The sequence below is a fragment of the Idiotropiscis lumnitzeri genome, chromosome 1 (assembly GCF_059441095.1).
Source record: "Idiotropiscis lumnitzeri isolate Australia: NSW breed Sydney's pygmy pipehorse chromosome 1, RoL_Ilum_1.0, whole genome shotgun sequence".
In the NCBI taxonomy this organism is placed as follows: Eukaryota; Metazoa; Chordata; class Actinopteri; order Syngnathiformes; family Syngnathidae; genus Idiotropiscis; species Idiotropiscis lumnitzeri.
The window spans coordinates 19,692,349-19,719,772 of record NC_142391.1 but is presented as its reverse complement, the minus strand read 5'-3'; the positions used below and the strand labels follow the sequence as shown (position 1 = coordinate 19,719,772).

The following is a 27,424-nucleotide window of genomic DNA, read 5'->3' as shown; positions in this document are numbered from 1 at the left end:
ACGGCATTTATTTCAAAATAAGACACGTCTTTTTTTGTGTGTGTCTTGTGTGAAGTCTATTTTGACGTACAATTTGTTAATAATTTAAATATGTGTTGATCAAAAATGTATTTTTTTAACGGTTTTTGCTCATTGGTTATATCTCCGTCAGTTTGTTCAAATGTGCCCCGCCTCAGAAATGCGTTTGACGCGACAACCAGGTTTAATCTTCTCGTCCATTAAGTTTGTAAAGAAGAAAAGAGGAAAAAACTCTTTGGTGATAATTTTTCGTTAAAAACAGGAGAAATTAGTTTGAAGACACTCTGATTTAGCTGATATCGATTCGAACATGTCCATGTGCAAAACAAAAACAAGATTTGGCGAAGATGTTTTACAAACTGCATTAAAAGATTATGTAACGCTTAGATGTATAGATGCCTTACATTCTTAATCTCATTTCGACTGCAACAAGTTGGTAACAATTTACATGATGGCATTTTAAGATTTTATTACGGTTTTGTATTTTACAATGAGTCATTGAATGCAGCGTCACCTCCTTTGCCTAGCTCTGGCAGTGAACGCTTTACTTCCTGTATGCTCCAACTTCTTGGACGGAGAAAGATCCCGCAACAGCTCTGCGTATATTCACGAGTTACTGTCAACTGATGAACAAAACGTAGTGAGTATTACTTTTATTGTTGTTTATCATGAATAATTTATAAACACATATCCAGCTCCCCTTAGCTAAATTTTAATAGGCCGAAACGGCAAGCAGATGACCATGTTTCTCGTGTCTCTGTGGCGCCACATAAGATTATAGCAACGTCTTCACAATTTGATGCGGTAAATTAAAAGTGAAAATTTTCACATTTAATTGCCAGTATTACCCCACTTCGGTGCTGCTCGATCACCGAACACGAATTTTGCGTTTTTCGTCGCTTCTTTGTAGCAGAAAAGTTTGCGTGTTCATTTTATGTACAGTACATGTCAATGATGCGTAATGTAACAGTTCAAGTGTAGCGCGTTACAAAAACCAAGAAACGGTGTTCGCCGTTGGGTTGCACGGTATAGTAAACGTGAACAGATATAGTTAGTGCGAGTTTGGCGTACGAGCTGTCAAACACATCGAGGCGGATTTTTAGCGAAAACACGGTCAACAACAAACTCATGTTCAAGTCATGGTCACATTTTATTGAGGTATACAAAGTTGAGGGTGGGACGGGATTGTGGGTGACACAGGAGAGGATTTTCACTCCCTTCTGATCCCACTTCCACGGTCCACAGTATAAAAATAAATAAATACAAAATACCTGCCCCATCCCGTGAGTGAACCCGACTCGCGTCATTTAATACACACACATACATATATACCCTGACTACTCTTGTGCTTTTCAGGCCTAGAACTTAATGATCATGACTGAGCAGGAGCAGCAGACGTTCACAGAAAGATTGGAAGTGGCGCTCTCTTGGATGAAGGCTGTCCAGGAGAGGCTGAGGGCAAACGATAACACCCAAGGGCCATGGGATGCCCTTGAAGCCAGACTCAGAGAGACGGAGGTGAGCCCCCAGTCGATCCTTTAAAAAAATCATACCAGCAAAGGTAATGGAAATTAACAATAAAACAAATCAGAAGCACAAACTACAAATTTTAATAGAAGTGAGCAACTATATCATGAATGTTAATGGACGATATACCAACAATGATAAGGAAATAATTACTTTAATACAACTAAAACAGAGTGTTGACCTAATTTTAAGACCCAATATCCAAATATTGTAACCAGGCCATTTGTTTATACAATTATTTGAATCTGTGAATACTTTGGCTTTGTCTGTGTTCTGCATCCAAACTGTTGCAAAGTTTCACTCCACATACAGACACACAAAAACTTTTACATTTAGTTCTAAAATTAGGTATCATAAACGTGTCATTATCTTCTTAAATTATGATGAACATTCCCACTCATTATGAAATTTTGATGTAAGATAGTTGGTAAGTAATTTGTGGTATGGTTCATGTAGAAGTATGAATGGATTAACACCACAGACAATGTCAAGATCTTGTGATATACACGCCCCATTCCAATGAATTTGAGGCATTGTGTTAAACATAAATAAAACAGAATACAATGATTTGTAAATAATTTTCAACCTATATTTGTATTGAATACACTTCAAAGACAAGATATTTCATGTACAAACTGATAACCCTTATTGTCTAAGCAATTGATGATTTTCTTATTTTATGACCTCCAACGTTTCAAAGATCTGGGATAAGTGTCCAAAACGTCTGAGAAAGTTGAGGAATGCTCATCAAATACCTGTTTGGAACATCCCAGTGGTGAACTGGCTAATTGGGAGCTGTTGGGTGCCATTGTTGAATATGAAAGGCGCTTCCCTGAATTGCTCAGTCCTTCACAAAAATAGATGGGTCGAGGTTCACCACTTCAGAAAACCAATGTCAGTGATTACAGTTCAACACTACATTCGTACATGCAACTTAAAACTCTACCATGCAAAGCAAAAGTCATTTATCAACAACACCAAGAAACACTGCTGGCTTCTCTGGGGCGGAGCTCATCACAGATGGACTAATGTGAAGTGGAATAGTATTGTGTGGTCTGACAAGTCCACATTTCAAATTGTTTTCAAAAACATTCATGGACGTAAAGTACAAAAGTCAGCATATGTGGTGGTATGGGCCTGTGTTATTGCCAATGGCATGGATCACTGGCACATCTGTGAAGGCACCATTAATGCTGAAAGATATCTACAGGTTTTGGAGAAACATAGTCTGCCATCCAAGCAACGACGTCTTTTATATGGACGCCTCTGCTTATTCAGTAAGACGATGCCAAACCACATTCTGCACGTGTTACAATACCATGGCTTTGGAGGAAAAGTGGGGGGGGGTACTATACTGGCCTGCCTGCAGTCCAGACCTGTCTTCTATTGAAAATTTGAAAGCAATGAATAATTGTGTTTCCTAATGATTTTATTACCAATCACAGTAATCGCGATTTGTATTTTTTCCATAATCGTGCTGCACTTGTCTCAATAACAAAATATTTTCCATTTTCAATTAAAAGAAAATTCACCAATCAGAGCATGATGGTCGTGTGAAGATGGACATGGCACTGGTTGCCGCTGAGCGTCTTCTGGAGGTTGGAGATGAAAACCTGAAGAGCCACACCCATGCGAAGCTCCAAGACTTGAAAAGCTTTTGGGAGGAAACTTGTACCTACATCATTCACTGCCACAGGTGCTCTATTCTTGCCCTTTTTTTTAGCTCCACTATATGGTCAGAACTACCTTATAAATCAGAACGGGAAGCATTTTTTATTTTTATTTTTTGTAAAATCGTCTCTGTATTCAAAGCTACTTTATTACCTCTCAGCTCATTAGTTGTTGCCTTCCCAGCCTGACTAACTCCTGATTCTCTCTTTGTTGCATACTGCCACCTTTTGCAAATATATAGTCAATGTGGTCTTCTCAAGTAAGCCTCAAACATAATTGAGACAGGCAGGCCACATTTCCACCCCACTACCATCCGTACTTTTTTTTTTTTTTTAAGTTTCCCATCTGTCGTCAGCAAAACGGATGTCAGTCTATGATTCATACTGTACACGAAGCCTGTGAGAATACTCCATTGTGTAACTTGTTTATTTTTTTTCAAACTTTATTCTCAGCCGGATTGAGTGGGTGTGGCTCCACTGGAGTGAGTATTTGAAGGCCCACCAGGAGTTCATGATGTGGCTAACGAGACAGCAGCGTGACTTAGACATTGGTGTGGAGTTGCAACTGGGATTGAAGGAAAAGTTGTGGCAAGTAGACCAACAGAGAGTTGTGGTAAGCGATGTCCACGGGCAGGCAGCTCTACTTGAGAGGCTGCTGGACGAAGCTGCTGTGCTGCACAACAGAACCCAAGACCCGAGTGTGGAGTCCCAGGCCCAGGAGGGACTGCAACAGGCCTTCAATGACATCAGGGACAAGGTTGAGGTAACGTAACTCTTGTGACACTGTTTACGTAATTTATTTCATACTTGTTGAAGGCCGCAAAGGCCTTGACTACCCACCACTGCTAAACCGGACCCGGGGCCGAATTTAAAAAAGAAATTTACAGTGAGATTCTGCTGAGCGACAAACCCGGAAGCTCAACATAGGAAGTATATTAAGCCAGTCAGAAATTGACTCTTAAAGTGAAATCTGAAACGTATCTGAGGGCATCCATGTATTTGAAGTGTTGGTGGAAGAGAAGCTTGTTGGAATTATGTCCTTTGGACCATATATGTACGAGTCAGATGCTCAGGAGACTGAAAATATTGTGTGGCTGTCAAATCAGCCTCCGGTATAGGACAATTGCACAAGCAGGACATTTTGGCAGAACACCCGTCTTGTAGTGGAGACAACTCATCATGACTTGAAGAATATATCGGCTGGGATTATTATCTTTATTAGATAAGGTATTGATTGATATTAGCTTTGTGTTATTGTTTTAAATACGATCCTCTGCCGTGATGTAAATGACGCACGTTGAGATTATTCTGCCAGTACTGCGACCACACGTTTTAGTGGGTTGGTTTATTTTTGTTGTTAGGTCGTTGCTATGGGACAAACTATGAATCTAGGATGTTTGCATTAAAAAAAAAATTAATAACGTGAGTTTTATTAAAATAGATTTCGTACTCAAAATACGGTCGGTCAAGTTTACTTGACACTTGGTCTTGGTCTTTAATCGGGATACCGCTGTCCGTGCTCTGATAGCGAGGCAGGTGTGTTGCATGAAGCCAAAGGACCGAGAAGGTCCTCCCCCCAAAGTCCTTCATATTCAACGGCTTGGCAACTACCTGAGCGTGGAGACGTACTTGAAGCCTCTTGAGCAGCATGTTGTTCAATTAGCCACTGGCAAACTTGGTTCTCTAGCTGTGGACATCTCGCAGTAAGAGTAGCCTCCACTTTTCGCCACTCCCTAACAAGTTTCTCATTCACTCCAAACTTTCGCTCTTCTGCTTGATTACTCTTTTTAACTCCAAATTTCAGTCTGCAACTTTTTAGTCTGCAAAATATTATTCTCTTAAGGGGCATTAGTGTTCAGTCGTTTTCAATTGTCTCGGTGAAGAGTAGGAGATATCGGTGCATAAGTCAGGACTGCCCTCTCTTGGCTGTCTGTCAAATGACCTTTTTTCATGTCTTTGTATGACATGGAGTCCATCTGAAGATTTCTGGTTTGGATTTCTGATTTCATGTTCCCCTCTGTTCATCAAAACAGCCATTTTATAGCACAGATTTATATTAACATCACGTGATTTATCAAGATGAAGTTCCCTCAGCTATTCAATGTGGCTAAAATAGCCTCAGTGGGTTTAGGCGCTTATGCCATAATATCCTGCAGAAGGCTCTGGCTCAGCTTCAGACTCGACTCATGGCTGCACTGCCCACCTCTCGACATTTAGTTTTCAATACAGGAAGCCCTCATTTTGCGAACTAATTCCCTTCCTTCTCTGCCGATGGACGTAAATTTCTGTGTAAATCGGAATTAACCCCTTAACCTTCCAAAATCTCGACTAATCCAAAAGCATGTTTTATACTTATTATACATATTAATAAAATACAATTAGTTAAAAAATGAGATTTAAGTCAAATAAAAAATCAATACTGTTACTCAAAACAGATTTATAGATTCAATTCCCCAGCTGCCTGCACTCTTCCTCCACCCACGTGGAGCGCATTTTAGGCTCCAGATGACGTCAATGACTAATACATGTGATCAGGCCGTTCTGCTGCATTTACATTCCCAAAAAAACCCATACATATCCAATCTATCGGCTTTGAAGAAAAAAACGTAATTGAGACATTCAGACTGTCATAAAAAAAAATTAAAAAAAAGACGCAAAACATACACGTCGGGCAAAAAAAATCCAATCTGGATCGCATTTGTCTGTAGTGTTAACCTAAAATGTCAGTAGGTCGAGTCTGTCACAATTTGAGGACTTCATGTATTACAGTATTATTGCTTGTGATCTGAGCAGATTTGATCAATGGAGTCATTGAAAAAAAAATTGTGGCCCTTTAGGAACGTCTGTCACTGCTTCACGAGATAGCTGAGGAGCACCAGACTTACCAAGGCAATGTTCAGCGCTTTCAATTATGGCTGCTGGCAAAAACCAAAGAGCTGACAGATCTTATGGAGAAGGAGGACACAACAGAGAACAAGCTCCAAGCCTTAAAAGTAAGTCTGGATGGATGGGAAAGTTCAAATGCCCATATGGGTTTGGAAATGTACTCAACTGGTTACAACTCGTGTCCTGAATACCAATCAAATCGCAAGTCATATAATTGCCAACTCAAGTCTGACTCTGGTCAAATCATGTTTCGTCACCCGCATCTGGGATGCAATTTTCCGAACTTAATTAAGTTTTAATGATTGGACCTTTTTTCCCCATACAAACTGCATTTCCCTTTCCTTTTTTAGGCCCTTGATGACATTGTAGCCAGTGAAGAAAAAACTCTGCAATACATAGAAGGCGTAGCTGAAGCTGTCAGAGCGAAGACGTCTCCTGCTGGAGCAGAGGTGGTAGTAGATGAGGCTGAAGAGCTCAGGCTCGGTTGGCAGAGACTAAGGCAAGGCCTTTGTGAGGTTGAGGAGGGTCTGCACTCCACCATGTATACACACGGTGAGTACATGGCAAGATGCCAGCGCCTGGATGATGACATCGGATGCCTCAGACTACGACTCCAGGGGCTAAACCAGGAACTGGAGGAGGATCGCGATGTTGGGGATGGTGCTGATTGCAATGAAGAGCAGATGATGGGCCAGTGGAGAAAATACATGGTGAGTTTTTAAAAACTAGAACGAAGGAAAATCAACTGTTTTCACTAATGTTCTGACCATGGAATTTGGCCTAATTTTTCTTAACAAACGGCACATCGCTACAGCAACAGCGATGGATGAAATAAAAAGCTTTCATGAATGGACTCCCATTTTTGGGACGGAGGATGGATGATAAGAATTTTTTCTAAAGAGGACGGACGGATGAAGTAATGGTGGAAGTGAGGTTCCCTCCGTCCCTTTATTCGGCCCTAACCGGATCAAGTACCGCATGTATAGAATTCAAATATTTATAATATAATAATTGGAGCAGAATGACTTCTTGAAATGCTATTGGGTGGTATGAACCTTTAACTGAGAATGAGAATGAAAAGAAGAGCGAGAGAGTGAGACAAAAACACAGAAGCAATACGTGTGGCTGCGTGACGAAACAATCGAGAGACAAAATAAGCATCTTGAGCTGTAATTCGAGCAAAATGATAAAGTACAAATAATGCAGCCATATTTAAAAAGCGTCTTCCGGCGTTTTTAATATATATTTACTACCTCATTTAATAATGTCGAGACCTGTGGCGATTCGGCCGTACAAATGTATGTACAATGTATGTACAAACCCGTTTTCCACTTTGTGACTTTGTAAAAGGTGGTAGTGGAGAGATGTTTGTTTTATACAAACTTCAATGGTTTTTTTGATAAATATGGTGACTCCCCGACCGTCTTCACTAGATCCTTTACAGCGTGTTGTCCCGGTGGTGGGCGTGCCCAAATGATTATAGGTTGCGCAATAGGTTTTGTATAGGTTGTACAATAAGAAGGGATGTCAGGAAATTTGAATGCGTCTGACGGATCACACGCTAACAATTTCATCCTGTCTCGTCTCGTCAACGTAAATTCATGTTTGTTTTTGTCATCAAAGAACCTCGCTTAGCTCGTCGTCTTCTCGTTATCGTCATGAAAAAAAAGGGGCGTAAACAAAATATTTTCGTCATCGTTGACGAAAACAACTGCTTGTATTCAACTTCAGGTGATAATGATGAGCGCAAAGTACAAAAATAACACTGTCGTCAATTTCTTATCATATCGTCCAGCTCGAATATGGAATATTGATTGCTGTGAAACTTGATCTGCTCCTACATATTTTCAGTTAATTTTGCCTCTGTCTTTTAGGGTGTAAGAAAGGCTCTGATGGGAGAGGAATCCCAAGTGGACCATCTTAAATTGCAGCTCAAGGAGCTGTTCAGGTTCTCAGAGGACTCTCGCCACATTTCCGATGATGTCCTTGGTGTGGTCAAACAACATCAGAGGTAAATGGCTAATAGCTTGCCTTTGCCTTTCCTAAAGACAGAGATGCACAATAGCAATTCCGTTTTGTTTTTTTCCATCTCTTGTAAGAGCTTGTCAAATTTGTGCTTCTTCTCCAGTGTGAAATGCAAAGCAGCAAAATTGTGCTCCGAGTCCGAATCTGGCCTGAGAAACACGCTGCAGGACCCATTGCTTTTCTTTGCACATTGGAGGAATATGGTCTCTCAGGTTTTGGAGGCTTCTGCTGAGGTCACAGACTTCTCACACATTGTCCTGTTGGTCCAGAATATTGAGGTAAAACACACATCCTCCCAAATTTTGGAGTGAACCACTGCATTGTTGTGAATGCAAGTTCGGCAGGAAAATCGTAAACGTTCCACCGCTGTTGCAGCGGCGGCTTCTTGGGGAATAGGCGGGAGTGACATAGGAGCTGCCCCTCCAGTGTGACAGTCATACAGTTTTTTTAATTTTATTTTTTCATTTGGCAAATCAGAATATGCAAAATAGCTTCTGTATGCGTCCTCATTTTCATTTTATTACTTTTGCTGTGTAAACATCAGCGCACAGCTTCCGCACATTTGGGCTGTGTGAAATGCACAGAAATATATAAATAGAGACTGCCTTGAGCAGGGTTTTCATGTGATACTTCACCGTGTCCGCCATATTGGATGCGGCAACCACTTTTGCCATAAAATCAACAAATTCGGTTTGCAAACCTAAGACAGAGCCTCTCGCCAAGATTAGCCATATTGTTAAAAATATTGAAAGAATATCAGCAAATAAATGAAACATGAGCACTGAACCGTATGTGGGCGTCGACTGTATTTTTGACCAGCACGTCAAGTGTGTAATGTGATATTTTGTTCTGTCCTCTACACTCAGCGGCTGTTAAAGGGCAGTATGCAGCTGCAGGAGCGTTTGAATCAGCTGAAGACGAGGGGGGACTTGATCGATTCTGTATTTGGTCCTGAAAGGTCTGATGGTCTGCAGAATGAGCTGAGTACCGCTACAAGGAACAGAGAACTACTGCATGTTCAGCTTATACAGAGAAAGGGAAGACTTGAGGTGAGAAAGAGAAAACATTCACTAACAAACTTTTGTCAAACTGAGATCCACCGTCATAGTGAAATGCTGGAAACTGTTTTTTGACTATTTCGAGATCCTCAATGGTGCGGCTTGGTCCCACATTCATAAAGCAGCTCACACGAATCAGTGCCGTACTGATTTAAAAAAAATAAATAAACAAGTGTTTTCCTGTCGCTCGTTGCCCCGGATGTTATTTATTTCGCCGGTGCTTGAATGCTAGGCACCAGGTTATCTCGCGCCACAGCAGTACAGACTTTATTTGTACTATCTGCAAGTCTGTGTACAGCAGCAGTAACGAGCTGCGTGATGCCCAATAAACGGCCCCACCAACAAGTAGCGAAGCGAGGAGGCGAAGGAGAGGTCGCTAAGCATGCTAATCGTTAAAGTGCCTTACAGCTACGGGAAGGACCCAAAATAAGTGCTTAGGTGTACAGTCGACTTTGAACTGGTTAGAACCACGTTAGGTTGGAGAACCTGCAGCTATCAACAGAAATGTCGTATTTCAATCAATACGTATGAGCAATTTAGCAGACGCCCTCAGACCGGAACACGGAAACGACTGATGTCATCATGATGAAGAGGTTCAATGTCAAACGTGTATTAAAAATTTATCATCGCCTCAATAATATTTGCACCACTGGGTACTAGTGTGGAAAAATGGTGAATTGAATCCGAATTGTAATACCTGAGAAAAAAAGCCTAATTAAATCTTTCCCTGAAATCATTCAGCCCAATTTCCCAGTCTTTTATGGTCTCCGTCCCAGCTTTTTTTATAATGCGTTGCGGACATCAATTTGAAATTGAAATATTTCCCCAAAACAATATTTTTCATCAGTTTGAACATTAAATATCTATCGTTTTTAGTGTATTAAATTGATCATAAGTTTTGCTAATCGTATTTATTTTTATTTTTTTTAATTTACATTTTACAGAAAAGTCCCAACATCTTTAGGATTGTGTTTTGTAAAATTAGTGTACTCACTGACGTATACTCTCACTTTCTCAGGGTTTAATGTCAAGAACAAAGGACTTTGGAGATGCCTACATTTTGATTCGTTCCAAGTTGACCAGTCTCAGGGATGCAATGACAGCAGCTAAAGGGCTTCTGCCTGACATCCTGGCGAAAAAAAGTCAGTCGGACCAATTTAGGGTGAGTTAAATTGTGGGCGAGATTTTAACCTTTGGATGCTTCCAAGACTACACTCCCATGCACCGTTTTAACAAAGATGTTCCTATGATGTTGATGTTCTAGATATTTTTCTAGACCCATGTACAAATATATATTCTCTGTCATACAACTATGTGAAACATTTTTTTCGTGCATGATTTATGAAAGTGTTTTTTTTGTTGGTTTTTTTACATATTTCGTGACACCCCACAGGCAATTTTTATTTGCATTGTGAGGCTCACGTCCACCTCACAGTTTGGAGGTGCAGGGTTCGAGTCCGGCTCCGGCCTTCTTGTGTGGATTTTGCATGTTCTCCCCGTGCGTTTGTGGATTTTCTCCAGGTGCTTTGGTTTCCTCTCACATTCCAAAAACATGCCTGGTAGGTTAATTGGATACTCTAAATTAGGTGTGATTGTGAATGTGAATGTTTATTTGTGTCTGTGTGGCCTGCGATTGGCTGGCAGCAAGTTCAGGGTGTACCCCGCCTCCTGCCCAAAAACAGCTGCGATAGGCTCCCGACCCTCAGCAACTCAACTGGGAATCCTGGATCCAACAGATTGGCCGAACACAATGAACCAACTCTGAGTTCACTTTGTGGACTTTTTTCCCCCTCAGCCCTACTCTGACCACTGCCAATGCTCAGGGCTACAATGCCAAAACAACAGATTGGCAAAAGAAGTAGCATGCATTGACAAGATGAGAAAATTTTGCAATGCGACAGGAGCTGCACACATTTTTTTTTCGGAACATGGGAAAATAGATGAAAGATGGACACTGCACGTGGCATGAGAATGTGAATTTTTTTTTCTTTTTACAATCTGGGCATATGATAAGTGGTGTTTGTCCTGACTATAAGCGTTCTTAAAAGTTATGGTTTATGGTCTGCCGTTAAATCTAAAGATGCAAACTAAATATTTACATGAAAAAATATTTGGACCTTCACTTAAGATGAAAAAGACTCTCACACTGTCTCTTTCTCAGGTGATCCAAAAGGACCTGGAAGTCTGCGAAGGCCAAATCACAGCTCTTGAAAATCTTATATCATCCTCTGAGAGCAACCGGACTCAGTTTGATAAGCTGTATGCTGACTGGAAATATCTTAACAAGACAATTGAGGTAGGATATATCGAGTTCAGCCTTCTTAAAATGCCAAGATATATCATATAGCTGTCAGTGTGCAGTGTAGACGAAGGGATGCGATATCCTCACACAGTACGAGGTTGATGTCATTGAATTACTATTCAAATCATTGAAATCATTCACACTGAGCGATTGTTTCTTTTTGTTTGTTTTTTTTTATTTTTTGTGCACTAATAACACCCAACAGTCAGCTCTCCTGATAACTCTGTGAACCATTCCTGTGTTGGCGTTCGGTCATGAAAGCAATAAACATTACTTTAGTGAAGAGCTATTTTTTTTCAAGTTTGAAGCAAAGCTTGATGGCACACTGTAGTGATAAAAATGAAAATCATTCTTAGTTATCACTAAGAAAAAGGTGCATTTGCATTGAATTGCCATAGCTGAAATGAGAGAGCTGAGTACTTCTATAGTGGGGGAGGGACAGCTCATATTGTTCTTTGGTTGTGTCATCTCACCCATGTTTTACAACATTTTGGATGATAATAACATCGGAATTTCAATGTTAATATCATGCTAAATATTGTGTGTTTTGTTGAAATATTTTCAGGCTATGATTACTGTATTTTTATCTCCAGGAAATTTTTGGTGAGAATCCGCCAATCTTTAAGGACCTTGTGGCTTCTAGAAAATTCATAGGAGACTCGCAATGTCAAGTCTGCCCCCCCCACCCCGCACGCTTGTCAATATTTAAGGAACCCCAATGCCAGATACAATGCTTTTGTAACAAAGTGCGCAATTCTATCCAAAAATCGCCTTTTCCTGCTCCACTACTAATCTTTCCACCGGAAATAAGTTCTGAGTTGTTGTACACGTGGCATTGCAGTTAAAAATAAAAGCCAACTATGTAGTAAGTTTAACGCTCGTCAGATAATAACAGGTTTCTTGGTGACATAGTTTTTAGAACTGTCGGCAGTTAGCCTTCAAATTTTATATGCAGGAAAACGACTGAAAATTCTGGAATATTCAAGTACTGGATACTTTTTGAAAAAAGTTTTTGTTGTTGTTTGCAGGTAAATCTGCACGAGAGTGAGGAGAGCGTCACGGATCATGCAAATTTCCATGACAGTTTCCTCAACGTGGAGAAATGGTTGATTATCATGAAGCAGAAGCTGGAGTCCTTCAAGAGCAATGGAGGAGAGTGGAGCATAGAAACTCGCGAGCATGAGGCCCAGGTCTGAGTCTTCATGCTCACAGCTTTTGCTGATATTGTCCCATTCCTTGTAGTCTGGTTTGTTTACTTTCTCAGTTATAAGTTCCTTTAATTAGCACACCGCTCAATGCATAATGTTGTCTTAAGCTGATACTGAGTGTTTTACGTTTTCTTGTATTTGCCATTGACATCCCACAGAGAGCACTCGGAGAGTTTCCGGAGAAGGAGATCCAGCTAAATCAGATGGAGATGCAGAGTCAGACCGTTTTAAAAAGGACTTCGGAGGAAGGAAGAGTCCACATTGTGAAAGATGTGAAGCGTCTTCAAGGTTTATGGTTGGCGCTGTATACCATGAGTCTCAATATTCACAGGTAAAAAAAAAAAAAAGATGAAAATACGAGTAAACTTCGCTTGTTAATAAAAATAGGTGCTCATTTTGGGTTGGGGATGGATGGTCTGGAGAACAGAGCCAATAAAAGCCAAGCACTTCGAAATAGAATCGGTTCCTTGATTGTAGGATTTTCTTTGTATTAACACCTTTTGTGTGTTAATTAAAATGATTAAATGTCATAAAATATGCCAAGCACTCATGAATGAATGTTAACATGTTCTGTTGAAACGATCATTTATATTAAATAAAACAGCTTTTGCTTTTGATGCTCAAATTATCCTTCGCCGGCAAGTAATGCAAGTCTACTCTCGAAGACACAAAACCATAAATAAACAAGTTGTGCAAAATTAAGTCACATTCAGTCGTTTTTGATGAAGGCTGACATTGTTTTTAGTATGTCAAGACAATCGTTCATTACGACAGTCTTTTAGAATTCTTTTCAGATTCGTCACTTCCGTTTTCTTTTGTTTCTGTTCAAATAAACGTCTCTTAACTATTAAATGTGTCATATCTCATGTTCCATCATACACCCTTTTAAGGATTGCATTTGTGAGTAGTGCATTTGTGAGTTGTGAACATTACCATTTTATTTTTTCTTTCTCCTAGGCTCCTGAATGGCTCCAATAATGAGACACTGACCCAGATCAGTGAGGAGGAGGTGGACAATGGATGCACTGGTCATGCTGAAGGTCAACTCGTACTGCCTGGAATACGCCATGAAAATCTCGATCTATCAGGAAAAGTCAACAGTTCCTATGTTGGAGATGTAGATCATTTGTCTTCCTGGACCGTTCTCCGTCAAGCAGATCAGCAGCCTGTTGCTGAAGACCCTCCCGTGGATACAAATCTTAACGTTGATATTTCAAGAGAGGGTGACGGTCATTCCTTCAACACAGCTGGCCGAGCAGCAGCTCTGGTTATTGGTGATGAGGAGGGCACAATAAGGCCAGAAGAAGGAGGTATGACGAAGGAAAGCCAGAGCCAAGGGAAAGGAGCTTTTATGATTTTCAGACAGGATCCAGACAAGCAGCAAGCCAGCACATCAACTCAATGCACAATGGTATAAAATCTTTCCAAACCACGTATGTAGTTGTTAAATATACACACCAGAGGTGCAACGATTAACTGACAACTATATTTAGTTAAGTCATAGTTATGGGTAATCATGCAAATGAGACTGATGATGGATTCTGGAGGAGGTGTTCTTATTTTTCTACTCAAATCTTTTATTCACTCATACTAAAGAATAGTTCTTTGTTTTTTTTTTTGTTTGTTTTTTTTATTTTCTAGCCTGAGTTAGTTGTTTATGAATTGACTTTGATGTTTACAGATGGATAAGGGTCAATATGAGTCCATGAGGAGAGAGTTTGAGGCCTGGCTTTACAGAGAGAATGAACTGCTTTCAGAGATCCTTAACAGCAAGAGAGCAACACTCAAGCGTAAAGAACTCACAATGCAACAGGACACACTACGCGTGAGTTACCAGCCTCAGCATAGGCCCACCAAATATACACATTTATTATCACTGTTCATTGCTTTAAGTGGTAATATGCAAACACAAGTTAGAAACACTGCCTATTATCTAGAAGCTAGAAAAAGACACTGTATTATTCCAGCGCCCCTGAATTTATTATTATTTTTTTTTATACAGGCTCTGAGGTCAGGGGTAACATGGGGTCAGGTGCAATTCCAACTTTTGCTTCAGGGGAGTGGAGTTAGTAAGAGTGGATCAGGTCCAGCTGCGGATGCAAGTCTAGAAGAACTTCGTTACCGCTGGATGCTCTACAAGTCCAAGCTAAAGTCTGTAGGTGTCCTCAAGACTAGGCTCGGGTCGAAGGTGAGTTGACTAACCCTTGAGTTTTCCATCCAATCTTGTGGAATTTATTGCATTAAATATGATAGAAGATAATATTTTATTAGTAGAATACAACTTTTTTTTGGGCCGCTCAAATTATGTTTCACAGCAACTAACATGCGAGACCTGGCTCCAAGATTTACTGAGCTATTTGTTGAGTCCATAATAAAAATTTATTTTTTGTTGCCTTTGCAGAAAGTCACTGACAAAGAGGAGAAACCTGTTTCTGGAGCAACAGTGTATAAGGTACCAAAAAACTCACTTGTATATAAAAAAAAATTATAAAATGTTGAATTGCTCTATGATTATCTTTAATTATACCAACGCTTTAAAATCGCCATTTTAGAAAGTCAAAGCAATGAAAAAAAATCTATTTTTATAGCTCCCTCGCCTTTCTCCCATTAAGCCCCACCCCCTGTCGGCGAATGGTTGCTGCTCCGCAAAAAGCACGTACTGCACTTGTCTAAACCGGTTTGTGATGTAAAAGACGTTGAGGACCACTGCATTAGGGTTCAAAATAGAGGAAACTAGTGCAAATACTTAGCTGGTATTATACATATTTAATATATTATGGAACTAATATACTTTTGACCTAAATAGTGCCTCGTCCTTGCTGATGTAGCTGATTAGTTTCCATGTTTTGCACTATTTTTTTTTTGTCTCTCTCTATATACACCAAATAATGAACTTCTCAATTTGCTGCTCTTAAATGGTCGCACTTTGCTCAAACGCGGGTCCAGCCACACTTTTGTCAAGAGTGTACTCTATACCGAAGCGCTTTTGCCGGTGTTTGACGACACAATATTAACTTGCCGATTAGCACTTGCTTCTTTCGCTCTCTCTGTCTGCGTTTCTACTCCTTCTTGTCCGCTTTTACTGATAACAGATGATTATTAGAAGTATAGCTAATCACCTGCTGTCAGCGTAAAGAGCGGCTTCTGAGAGGAGAGGATCTGCATGTGGGAGATCATCAGGTTCAACAACAGATTTTGGGTTAGTCAGGCGCATGACAAAAAAAAAAAAAAGCATTGATGATCATGTGATTGTGTTGTCTGGAGTTGTGATTTCTATCCCGAAACGATAAATCACTCAGCCCTAAACCGCCGCACACAGGCTCATCTGAAAACCACAAAGAGTGGCCTTATAGTGAGCCATTGCTCCAAGAAAAATGCGCATTTGACTGTGAAATGCACACACCTCAGCACACTATTTGACTTGCGAGATCACAACTGTTTGCGTCACGGCTGTTTACCTTCCTTCCAGAGATACTCGGTGAACTCTGATCTGAGAGAGGCGCTACGGGCGCTTCACGACACCGTTAACTCCCTGCAATCCAAGCACCCAGAGGCATATGGTCTGAGAAGCACCATGTAAATCACATAAACATTGTGACATTATCCCAGGGCGGGTACTAAGAGACTAAGAGTCATCCAAGATGCTAACAGACATCTTCAACACTTTACTTCAACTTGCGTTTGTCCCAACCTTCTGCACTCAAGACCTCCTCAGAGGCACTTCTGAATAACTAGCGATCATCGTCCTTAAGATGGTCATGAAGGGTGATCATGGCGCAGATCGAAAACTCCATCGGCATCACTGTGGAACCTCGCCAATGCGCCTACAGGAAGAACCGCTCCACTGATGATGCCTCACACACACACACACACACACTATACTATGCAGACACCAAATATTATTATGATTAATGTATGTTCCTTGCTGTTGTTTTCAGAAACCAGGGTTGCTGCAGCGAGTGTGTCGACTGGCTCTTCCTCTCTGGCTCCTCTTCCTGGCCTTACTGCTGCTGGCCTTTCTTCTGCCCCTCACAGATGAAAGCAACAGCTGCTCCATCTCCAATAACTTTGCAAGATCTTTCAGCGTTATGATGCGCTACTCTGGACCGCCACCTACATAGACGGAACTCATCCCATTTTCTACAATGAATTTTTGCGTCTCAAAAAACTACTCTGCTAAAAAAAAAAAAAAAAAAAAAAAAAAACAGTACAGCCTAGTTTAACACGAAATCAAAGGCAGGGTACTCGCCTACTTTTTGTTTTATCTAAAGAACTGACAAGTTCTCAAAGCTGTCATTATAGGCTTTGAAATGAATATTAATTTTCATTATATCTTGAGTTGTTGCGAATTGTTGCCTCACTAATGGCCATTTTCTCCCATGTGTGTCAAACGCATTCACTGCCAGCCGTTCATATTGTGGTCGATGATTATATTTACACCAAATTGAAGAAAAGGCGACCTCCTTTCACCTAGAAAAAAAGTCAAAAAAAGACATTTTAGTTATTTCATAATCAACAGTAGGTTGCACAAAATGCAGCCGGTTGTCCAAGTGGACTCAAACTGTGCTGCTCCCATATCTGAAATGCGCCATCAATGTCATCAATTGTGCATCGGTAAAGTTGTCTTCAAAATTTACAGTGGAGCAGCATCAGAAGCTCCTCCTCCCCATCCCCACAGAAAAAAAGTATTTGACAAGTATGCTTGTCAATGCTGGTAAATGAGCTTTAAAAAGGAAAAGCCTCGCAGCTGCAAAGGCAGTTGAGGTAGTAAAATAATGCAATGTTTAAGCACGGTGTTCTTATTCCACTTTTAAGATATTTTAATGGCTTTATTCCATACAAAAAAAAGATGTTCTTCTTCAATGTGTCCTTCAGCTTCATCTTTTGCACAGACTTCCATGAAATTCACAATTATCAGGAAAAGTTCATGGAGCAGGATTTGCATGCATCCTGCGCTGTCATTTAATCACGTGTCTTTTTGGTGTTTCCACGCAAAAGTGGTGCATGTCAGAGATCTGGACAGGAGAATCTACATGGATAAAAAGTGCGCGATTGGAAAGAGCTTGACCGCAATTGGGAGTGTATGACACTTATGTTGCCACGTGCCTCAACGGATTTTCAAGTGAAGAGAGCCAAAACATGTTTCAATGAACATTTTAAAATGATGCTGTATTTGCAAACTTATATTAACCAAGTGCCAAATAATGTAGCTAGCCAACAATACACACTTGTTTAACATTAACCAAATAAATTCCTCAAGTGGAATACTGCTTATTCCTCATTTTAATTTCATTTCATTCTTGTTTATCAATGGTTTTTTGTTTTCTCACGCGAAATTTGACCTTGAGAAAGAATTGAGAACCAATAGATTTTCAAAAACCCATCTCTTGTTCTATGAACATTACGGGTGTTAAAATGTCAATTGGTTTCACGGGGCATTACTTGTTTATTAAATAAGGAAAAAGGAACAACTATATTGATTTCCTGAGCAACAATGGACGACATAGCAACTGTGGCTGCTTTTGTTTTTGGTTTTACCACAAGTCCCACTGGCTCCCTTACTGTCGAGGAGCACACAGCTGCTCGTGAATTTCGCAACCTTACCGATGTGGGTGACTTAGAATTGCAGCGCGATATGGGCAGACCTCTTAGACAAACATTTAACACATCCGATGCTATACAATGACGACTTTGATGGAGCGGGTCCTCGCCCAGTTGATCAATGTCATAATCTCCATAGCAGCGCCTTCCAGGATGTGGTCAGCCTCCAATCTTGTACCGGTCAGTTGCTGTAGAATGGAAACAGCGACTTCCAAATCGGTCAACATTACTTCGGTGGAGCGGCAATGCTGACTGTTCTTGGGCTTCCTCTGCATCTTTGTTGTCCCACCCCTCCTTGTCCACCACCTCTCCTGCGAAATCTCCCACCTCTGCCTCTTTTTCTGTTAGGCCTGTAAAAATGAAAGCGTTAACTCAAGATTAATTTCAAAACATTTTAACGCAATGAAATATTTCAACTACGTTAACTCAGTTTTATTTACTTCAAGAATGATTTGAATATCTTGCCAAGCCAAATTCAAGCCCTGTAACATTAGGTGTACATCTTTAGCACATCATCGCTGAACTAAACAAGTTGCCACTGGGCCATGCAAACCAACACTGCTCGATTGTGGTGCTTGTGCGCAGAACTAAATGTCTACGTTTTGAGAATTGTTTCAAAGGAAATTGCCTGGAAAGATGACACTGGTTAGATCATATTCAAGGATCAAATCAAAAATTAGAACAGTGTCTGATTTAAAATACCCTTCAAATTTGGTGATTTTACATTACAAGATATTCAAGTAAATTCTATCAGTTTCAAGCTTCACAACAACACTGTCGTTATTAATTTTTATATGTTTTGCTCAGTGGTGGGGGGGGGTCAAGGCCTTCTCTGCTGGCCTGACATTTTCTTGAAATCCTGATCATAGTCTTCACATTGATCTCATATTGTATCCTAGTGTTGAATTTTTAGGTAAGAGTTTTTATCCAATCAGAATTCAACTAGCTCGTGTTGCCAGGCCGATTTCATAATACCAGAAGCACGCGCTACTCGTCCAAAGCCTTCAGACAAAATTGTGCGGGCGTCTGTTCTGTGTCTCTGTGGGCCTTTTACAGTTTAAGGACACCTGCGATAGCCAATCAGATTACGAACTGATGACCGTAAGGCCTTTTCACTGGCCTTACTTGAAAGGTAATGAACGCGGCTTGTGATTGGATACTCACTCGTGAGGGGGCAGCGCTATGCGGAATCAACACACCGGAGACTCGTAACTGGCGACCGTTTGAAAATCTAAACTATATTCTTGCTTTTTTAAACCACAATGGCCGAAGGGGGAAAAGTGTGACTTTAAGCAAATACACTTGCGAGGCCGTTTTCAAGACGGACCTTTCAAGAGAAGCTGGGTTGGCCAACACTCAGTCGTGGGTAAGTGTCTTTCTGTATATCATTTCTCCTGCTGTGTTGTCACAAACGATGGTAATAAGAAGGGGAATTTATTCTAGTCGGACTAAGTAGGACTTCACAGAAGGACTTATGTGAAATGGTTTTGCTATTAATTAGTAAAAAGATTTTTATCGTTTGACAGCACTAGTTATTGTTCATTGCACCTGTGCCACCTCTGCACCCTGAACTGACTTTTATCCTGCCTATTTGGTATAATCACATCATTGCAAATGTATGTTCAAAAATGTGTTGTTGCGTTTAAAAGATGACAACTGTGTTGGGAGTTGTGTTCATATTCTGCTGTCACTGTTTCGCATTTTATGACACGTGTCTCACGGTGTGAAAAGTGTTTTTGATTTTTCCTGTGGTAGACATAGCAGCCTTAAATCTTTCTTTGAGCATTTAAAGTAGCTGACACCTGGTTTATATAATACACCAATTCAAAATGGCCCACTGCAGTGCAAACTGAAGACTGATTTGGGTGAGAAAGTCTCGCCTTTGATGTTTCATGTCACCGTGTACTCTATCTTGCAGTTATTGCAGACGTGTGGGGCATTATTACTTTTTATCATATATTATCTTTTGCATGACTGTATTTGTTCAGTGCATCCACTTTGCGTGTGTGTACATCCTCCCACGCTGTTCTCAATTCAGCTTCCTGTCAACTAAGATGTGCAACAATCTGGAGCGTCTCCTCTGCCAAAGCCATTTGGCAATATGAAAAGTCTGTATTTTTCTTAACATGATTAGATTACAACCCCAATTCCTTTGAAGTTAGTTAGAGGCCTCAGTGCTTTTCTGTTGTCATCCAGAAACACGCCCAATGCCACAACAAAGGTGTCTCCTGCTTCATCTATTCTTGAGAAAACACTCCTCACTCGATTTGATCTCCTAAGACCTTGTTCGCCGCCAACAGAAAAGTCAAAATGGAACATCATCGACAATCCTGTTGCTAAAAGTTCATTATTGTTTGTGTATTGAAGCCGAGGCTTTACATACCAATACTTTGTTCTTAAAATGTTGACTTTTGCTGAGGGCAAAAGGGGTATGTTGTGTACGGATTGCTGATGTTTCTTGGCAGAAATGAAGCGATGCCCGGAGGATAACCTGGATGATGATGTAACACTGTTGTTGAGATTTGAACTGAAATCCAGGCCCAGGTGCATTGGCTTTCTGCCTTCTGTGCCTCTATTCTTTGAAATAATCCTCCTAACTCAAGTTGGACCACCATTGCTTCAATAATATTATCATCCAATCTGCCTCCTCTCTGCTATTGGCCCCTCCACACAGCCAGAGTCCGAACATCTATAAAGTGATTCGATACGGGCAGATAGCCGTAGCCACCCAGAGCATCATGAGCCATGCAAATAATCAACCAAGACAGCCCTCATTTGAAATTAGTCATCAGTTTACAGACAGTACCAATCAAACAAGTTTTACCAGTTATTAACGATATAGCTGCAGATATTGTGAAGGCGCTATATACATAAAGATGGACTGTATTGGACCAAAAAACATGCACAGCACTACACCGGGAAAAAAGGTGCTATAGCCCTGACAGAAATCTGTCTAACCAACGTTCAGCCCAAGCTATTTATTTCTGTTCCAGAAAAAAATTGCGCCCCCCCACCCACTCTCCGCCGCAACTGTAAATAACAGCATTTTCGTTGCAAAACAATCCTACACCGCAGAGTTAAAACTCGCAGAGCACATTGGGCAAGGAGAGCGCCACTGCCAACTAGTGGAGTGGATGTGCAATTACACTTTATTGTGGCACGGTGGGGGAAAAAGCATGTTTCCCAGGATCACACACGCAGCGCTCCGCGCCCCCCCTGTGGGGCTCGCCCCACTATTTGAGAAGCACAGAGTTAGAGTTAGTACACGTTCGATCGTATTTGCAAAGTATGTTCAAACGTATTCATAAAATGCGTGTATTGCAATTTTAATCCAAAAGTCAATAACCGGTGGTTTCATTGTAAATGCCGACCAGAAATCATGCTCTGCAGACAAAACAAAATATAAGAAGTTGCCAAGGACTAGTGGTTTCTGGCTGTAGGCACATTTGTTTGGCCCCTTCCATTAATAGTGTGTATGTGGACATTTTGTGTTTTATACTGGACCATTTAAAAGTGTCATGTTTCTGTTTGGTTGTGTGTCCAGCTGGAGTGGTGTTTCCCTCCAGCAATAGTTTGTGTCACGTCATCGCTTGCTGGAGGGGCGTGCCTTCCAGTCGCGCACCTGTTCCTCATCTCAGGCACTTAAATTGGACTATTTAAGGACTTCCTTGCCGCCCACAGTGTCGGATTATTCGCCTTACCGACGATCATAGTTGGAAAGTGTTGATTCTCTAGATGGCATGTTTTGCTTGTGTTTTTATGTCTCGTTTCTATTGCTGTCTGTACTTTCTGTCGTTTACTATTTCTCGGTTTGTTAGTCATGTGAATTGGATTCCCTTGTTCTTTTGAGACAAGCGATTTTCATTCGTACTTTTCCTTGCCCCCTTTTCTGCAAGCACTTTTGGTTCTCCGTTTATTTTCCTGGTGGTTGTTTCACCAGTGTCATTTGTTGAACTTTGTGGATTCTGCGCCAAGATTTTTGTTATTGTAAATGAATCCTTTTGTTCAAACATCTTGCGTTGGTCTGCGCTTGTAGAATCCTTCTTTTTTTTTTTTCTCCCAGTTCCTGGCCTTGAGATACTGAATTGATGATCAGAGTTGAAAATTGTCAATGCACTCTTATATGATTAAGCTGTTCAGATTTCATAACAGTTGCAGCTGTAACAAAGCGCTTTACTCAGAGTAATAATTCTACACACTGTCCCTTTAAGTCATAGGAGTCAAACTCGGCTCCTCGTGGGCCACTTTCCATCTCGACATGCTGCAACACGCCTGATTCAAATGATCAGCCCATCAGAGAGGTCTGAAGGAGACTGATAACAATTCTCATTTGAATCAGGTGTGTTGCAGCAGGGAGAGATGGAAAACATGAAGCATAATGGCCCTCGAGTACCGGAGTTTGACACCTGTGCTTTGACAGGTTCTCTCGGGGTTTTTTTTTCATTCAATAAAAGTATGATACACATGTAGGACGCTGTTCAGAGACAGACACCAATTTACTGTGACACTCATGGTGTCAATGAGTGGGATCTGCGAATCTAGCACTTTCATTAGTGACCCCATCATTTATATTTGAAACTTTTTTTTTTTACTATTACATTTGTTAATTCTTGTTAACACATTGGCCTCACAGCAAGAACATTCGAGTTGAGATGCAGATACATTTTGTGTCTGAATTTTTGGTTGGGAAATTAAATGTTCTTATTTGTGTGCACTCAACTGCCTCCCACAGTCCAAAAACATGCAGCACAACAAATTTGACCAAACATGTATTTTCTGGCCTACTTGTCCTCATCAGTGTGTGAGCCAGAGCCTCGTCCAGATGACTTTGGACAAAAACTTGGGTACCTCCAGAACTGGGTACTGATCAATTGCTGGACAAATATGATTATTGTTGAAGATGTTATTTATTTCAGTAGTTCTAAATTGAAAGTCATATTTCAAAGATTCATTGAACATTAGCGTCCAAATATTGTAAGGCTTTATTTCTGTTACTTGTAATGACTATGACTAATGTTGCTCATAAGACAACATTCAGTGTCCCATAAAAATGTCCACACTGTCAAACAGTTCGATTGGAACTATAATGGTCCCACTCTACTCACCTCATTTTTTGAAGACCCCACAAAGCCTTGAAATGGTATTTAAATCTGATTCAAGAGCCTTGACAATTCTGGGGATTGCTGACTTGAGTGTTTACAAGAAGACATTGTCAGTCGTTGACACCCTTCATAAGGCAGGCAAGACACAGATGGCTATTGCTCATCAATCTGGCGGTTCTCAAAGTTCTAGACCTGAACATGCTGATACAAATTTAAAAGGACGAAAAAGCAAGTTGGTTGCAAGGAATTTGGCTAAGTCTTTGCATTCAGTGCGTCAAACCACTCCTGAAACAGAGATGGGTTAAGGGGGGAAAAGAATGGGACTCTTGCTCATTTCTCAACAATAATAATAAGCTCATTTTCAGAATTCAGATGAAAAATTGTTTTGAATTTGGCATCATGCATTTGGACTTTTTGTTTACTGTGAAATATAATGATGAAAATTGGAAGAAATATATTGTGTCCAGTGAATGAGTTTCAATTCTATATTATATACCCCAACTCAAGTAAAAAAAAAAAAAATCAAGCTCGTGAACTTACTTGATGCTTGGTCAAATCTGCAACAAAATGTCATATTTTTTTATAGGTCATAAATAATAACGTTGAAATATTCCAAGCATATTCCTACTACATTACGAGAGTAATTTCAAACAACTGCTGAAAAAACACATTTTCTTGACTTCTTATTTCAAAACTAGTCACTCATCAATTAGTCGTGTACTGTAAATGTAATAATATGAGGAGGTGATGAAACCTTAATATGATTTCTCAGTCATAACGGCCCTCCGAGGGAAACTGTCCGACACAAATGAGCTTGACATCCCGAAATAAGTTTCCCCATGCACCAACACACAGACTGACGGTGTACTCTCGCCCAAGTCGGTTTTGGTTTTGTGGGGCGGGGTGAGGTTGTTCAAAGACTGAGAGGCGGAACAAGCGCTGATCGAGAGCCATCCCTCCTCGGACAAACCAACCTGGTGCCTGCCTCGGCTTCGTCTTCCCAAACTACGCTATCGTCTGCATGGGCATTTCTCCCCGCCGAGCTGGCGACCACATCACTGTAAAGAAGCAGAAAGAAAGAAACGCATGATTACTCTCGGCCACCATGTTTGTCTACTGAGTGCAAATCGTTCCGCCATCTCAGCCTTTGCTTGACGGATTGAATGGCTCTCTGTCGACTCACTGGACAATAGATCGCCTGTTTGTTTGCCCGCGACAGAAAGCAACTTCGCCTTTCTCTCGGCGTGTTCCTTCCTGGATGTCAGAACTTTCCACTAATCCTGATGGCTGGACACGAGTGGGACGATTGGTTTGAGCGAGAGGAATTCATCGGACAGATCAGCGACATTCGAGTGCAGAACCTCCAAGGTAAGAGAGATCCGCAGCTTCCCACGGTGCCGCCATAGATAAATAAAATCAATACTATCGCAGGAAGAAGAAGATAGAGAAGCTGAGCTTTTACCTTCACGGCATCTACACTTGGCCAAAAATAATTTAACAACACACGCAGAAATGTACTTGCGAGTGGAAGTTTGCATCTAGTAGAAATAGCTGCAGTATGTGTGTGTGTGCGCGCGCATGTGTGCGTGTATATATATATATATATATTAGTGCTGTCAAGTAATTTTTAAACTAATTAATCACAAAAAAGTCCATGATTAATCACATTTTTCAACTACTATTTTGCAAAGGTTATAACAGATATTTACTTAAATTATATCTTGGAATTGATGCCAAATCACCAAATATGAAGAATATTTCATTCGAATAGCATTCTTGGATTTTTTAATACAATCTAAATGGAGACATCTTTGCAGACATTTATTTTCGAAACGTTTCACAAAACTGCCCACAAGTGCCACACTCCAGCAGTGTTGGCCCAGTGGTAACTTAAACACCGTGTTTTGTTCTGAGATGCGCTAAAGACAGCTAATATGGCACAATAATTGCAAAGTTAGCAAATTATTTTTTTAAGTAAATCAAACTGAGTTTACTGGAATTTTTTGTGAAATTAATTACTTGAAAAAATAATCACTTGACAGCACTAATATATATATATATATATATATATATATATATATATATATATATATATATATATATATATATATATATATATATATATATATATATATGAGTACGTATGACTACATATGATTGAAGTCCACAATAAAAAAAAATTGAATGGTCGCCCGAGTAACGTATTTATTTCAGTATTAACTCAGCATAGTGTATAGTTTACATAACATTAAATTTACGAGCTCGCGCCAAACACCAATGCGTATTGTGTTGTACGAGCACACAGAGCCAAGCATGGCAGCGATTTTTTTAAAAACATTTTTAAAAATCGTATCGGGAATTGAATCGGGGCTTGAGTGAAGTGTTGAGTTTGCGGGCGTTTATGCGACAAATGCATCAATATTTACATGCCAGAGTCCTCCATGACTTTCAAAGTGTCACATTGTGTGGCATGGCTAGACATGGCTGCAAAATATTCACGTAATAACGAGAGCTGAGGACACTGAGTTTGAGTCATGTTAAAAAAAAACCTTTCATGTTAAACGTCGCTTAATATGTCAGAAAATTGCAATCAGTCATCCCCAAAATGTATGCGGACATCTCTACAAAATGGCCACATTAACCTCGACAAATATTACCCCGATATTTTGGATTTTATGGACAACACATCTCTCTCATTTGACATCAGCTTTGTCATAGGCGCCACTATGAAGAAGATAACGCCCTAACTTGTTCGATCATACTAATATTTTCAGAAGTTGGTGTGAACATAACTAGGGATGTCAACCTCAATTTCGCTAAGTATTTGAAAGCAGTTGTTGAAAATCATGTGTGAAGTTTAGTATCCTACATTAAACTTTTCAGCCTGTCATGGTGCGTCACTGTACGGCAAGTGACGAGGGACACTTTACATTATTGTCGGCAACCAAAGAGCTTCAATGAACATCAGCGGATGAAGACGAGTCACGAGTCAATACAATATCATGCGACACTCTGAAGAAGGTGAAAGACTGTCGCCCAAACATGTCATGCTGATAGTCTGTCTCAGATAAAAGAACGATTTAAACTAAAGAGCCGTTCGAACTGTTTTCACAGGAAATCTACAGTGAAACTAATTTTTCCAGAGCTGGGCACTTGACCCTTTTTCAACGGGCAGTCCCCCCACCCTCCGGACGCGATCTTGTTACTGACTTCAACTATATCCACTTTGTGTGTCATGGTGTTTCATGGTTAGAGGATAGGGTAGTCGTTTATCAGAAGCATCTCGGAGGTGGTTTTAAAACACAAGCCATCTGGGGCCTTTTCGTCACTATTATCTGATTGGCTGACAGTGATGCAGCAAGAAATTCTGCTTCACATTTCATATTTCTTGATTTTGCACCAGAGAAAAAGCTGGATGAAATATGGAAGCTTGGAGTAAACATTTTGGCTAATGCACGCACCCACCTCAGGTCACATTTACTGAAATCATTGTGCACACTCCTGTTACAGTAAGTGCTCGCACCACTAAATTTCTTTGCGCACAAACATTTGTCACGTCTTAAAAAGATGCAGAGGTTTTGTGACTGTTGCCAGTCCTTGCAGCCTTTCTGGATAGTTCTTAAGCATCTGAGAAGTGGCCAGGAGAGCTGCTGGTGCTTTAAAACAATGGCCCAGAGGCTCTTGCGTAACATGATGAGCAAGAGAGAGTGGGAGTGCATTTCCCTCTGCTTTACTGTGCTTCAGCCTCCGAGCTGAATGTTCCCGTTCCCACATCCCACACAACACACTTTTTCTGTCGCTTACATGCCTTGCACTCACTCACACACACAATATCTCTCTCTGCCTCATTCCTCGGTGCCTCGTAGGGAGGCAGGTTTGTTTGCATGTGAATATATATATATATATATATATATATATATATATATATATATATATATATATATATATATATATATATATATATATATATATATATATATATATATATATATATATATATATATATATATATATATATATATATATA

At 40.4% G+C, this 27,424-nt stretch overlaps 2 protein-coding genes and 1 long non-coding RNA gene across 3 annotated transcripts in view; 2 read left to right on the top strand and 1 right to left on the bottom strand.

Annotated features, from left to right (window-relative positions):
* The first annotated feature begins 283 nt into the window (after positions 1-283).
* syne3 (spectrin repeat containing, nuclear envelope family member 3) lies at positions 284-17,959 on the top strand. The gene is made up of 18 exons (XM_088317461.1): positions 284-658; positions 1,375-1,536; positions 3,069-3,241; positions 3,669-3,978; positions 6,053-6,208; positions 6,452-6,811; positions 7,976-8,112; positions 8,230-8,404; positions 8,993-9,175; positions 10,203-10,346; positions 11,346-11,480; positions 12,515-12,676; positions 12,853-13,025; positions 13,652-14,105; positions 14,376-14,519; positions 14,697-14,882; positions 15,096-15,146; positions 16,633-17,959. Exons 2-18 carry the CDS (start codon positions 1,387-1,389, stop codon positions 16,813-16,815), a joined length of 3,276 nt encoding a protein of 1,091 aa, XP_088173587.1. The 5' UTR covers positions 284-658; positions 1,375-1,386; the 3' UTR covers positions 16,816-17,959.
* Positions 17,960-18,254: 295 nt separating this feature from the next.
* LOC148343543 (uncharacterized) lies at positions 18,255-24,953 on the bottom strand. Its single transcript, XR_015846670.1, has 3 exons — positions 24,581-24,953; positions 24,372-24,455; positions 18,255-18,645 (listed from the first exon to the last, which is right to left on the bottom strand). It is a non-coding gene; the product is annotated as an uncharacterized LOC148343543 (long non-coding RNA).
* The window catches only part of clmna (calmin a), a 13,250-nt gene continuing 10,102 nt past the window's right edge, over positions 24,277-27,424 (top strand). Inside the window, exons 1-2 of the mRNA XM_088317260.1 lie at positions 24,277-24,778; positions 25,774-25,831. Coding sequence (XP_088173386.1) covers positions 24,681-24,778; positions 25,774-25,831 — 156 coding nt within the window. The 5' untranslated portion in view covers positions 24,277-24,680. The remainder of the gene's footprint in view (positions 24,779-25,773; positions 25,832-27,424) is intronic.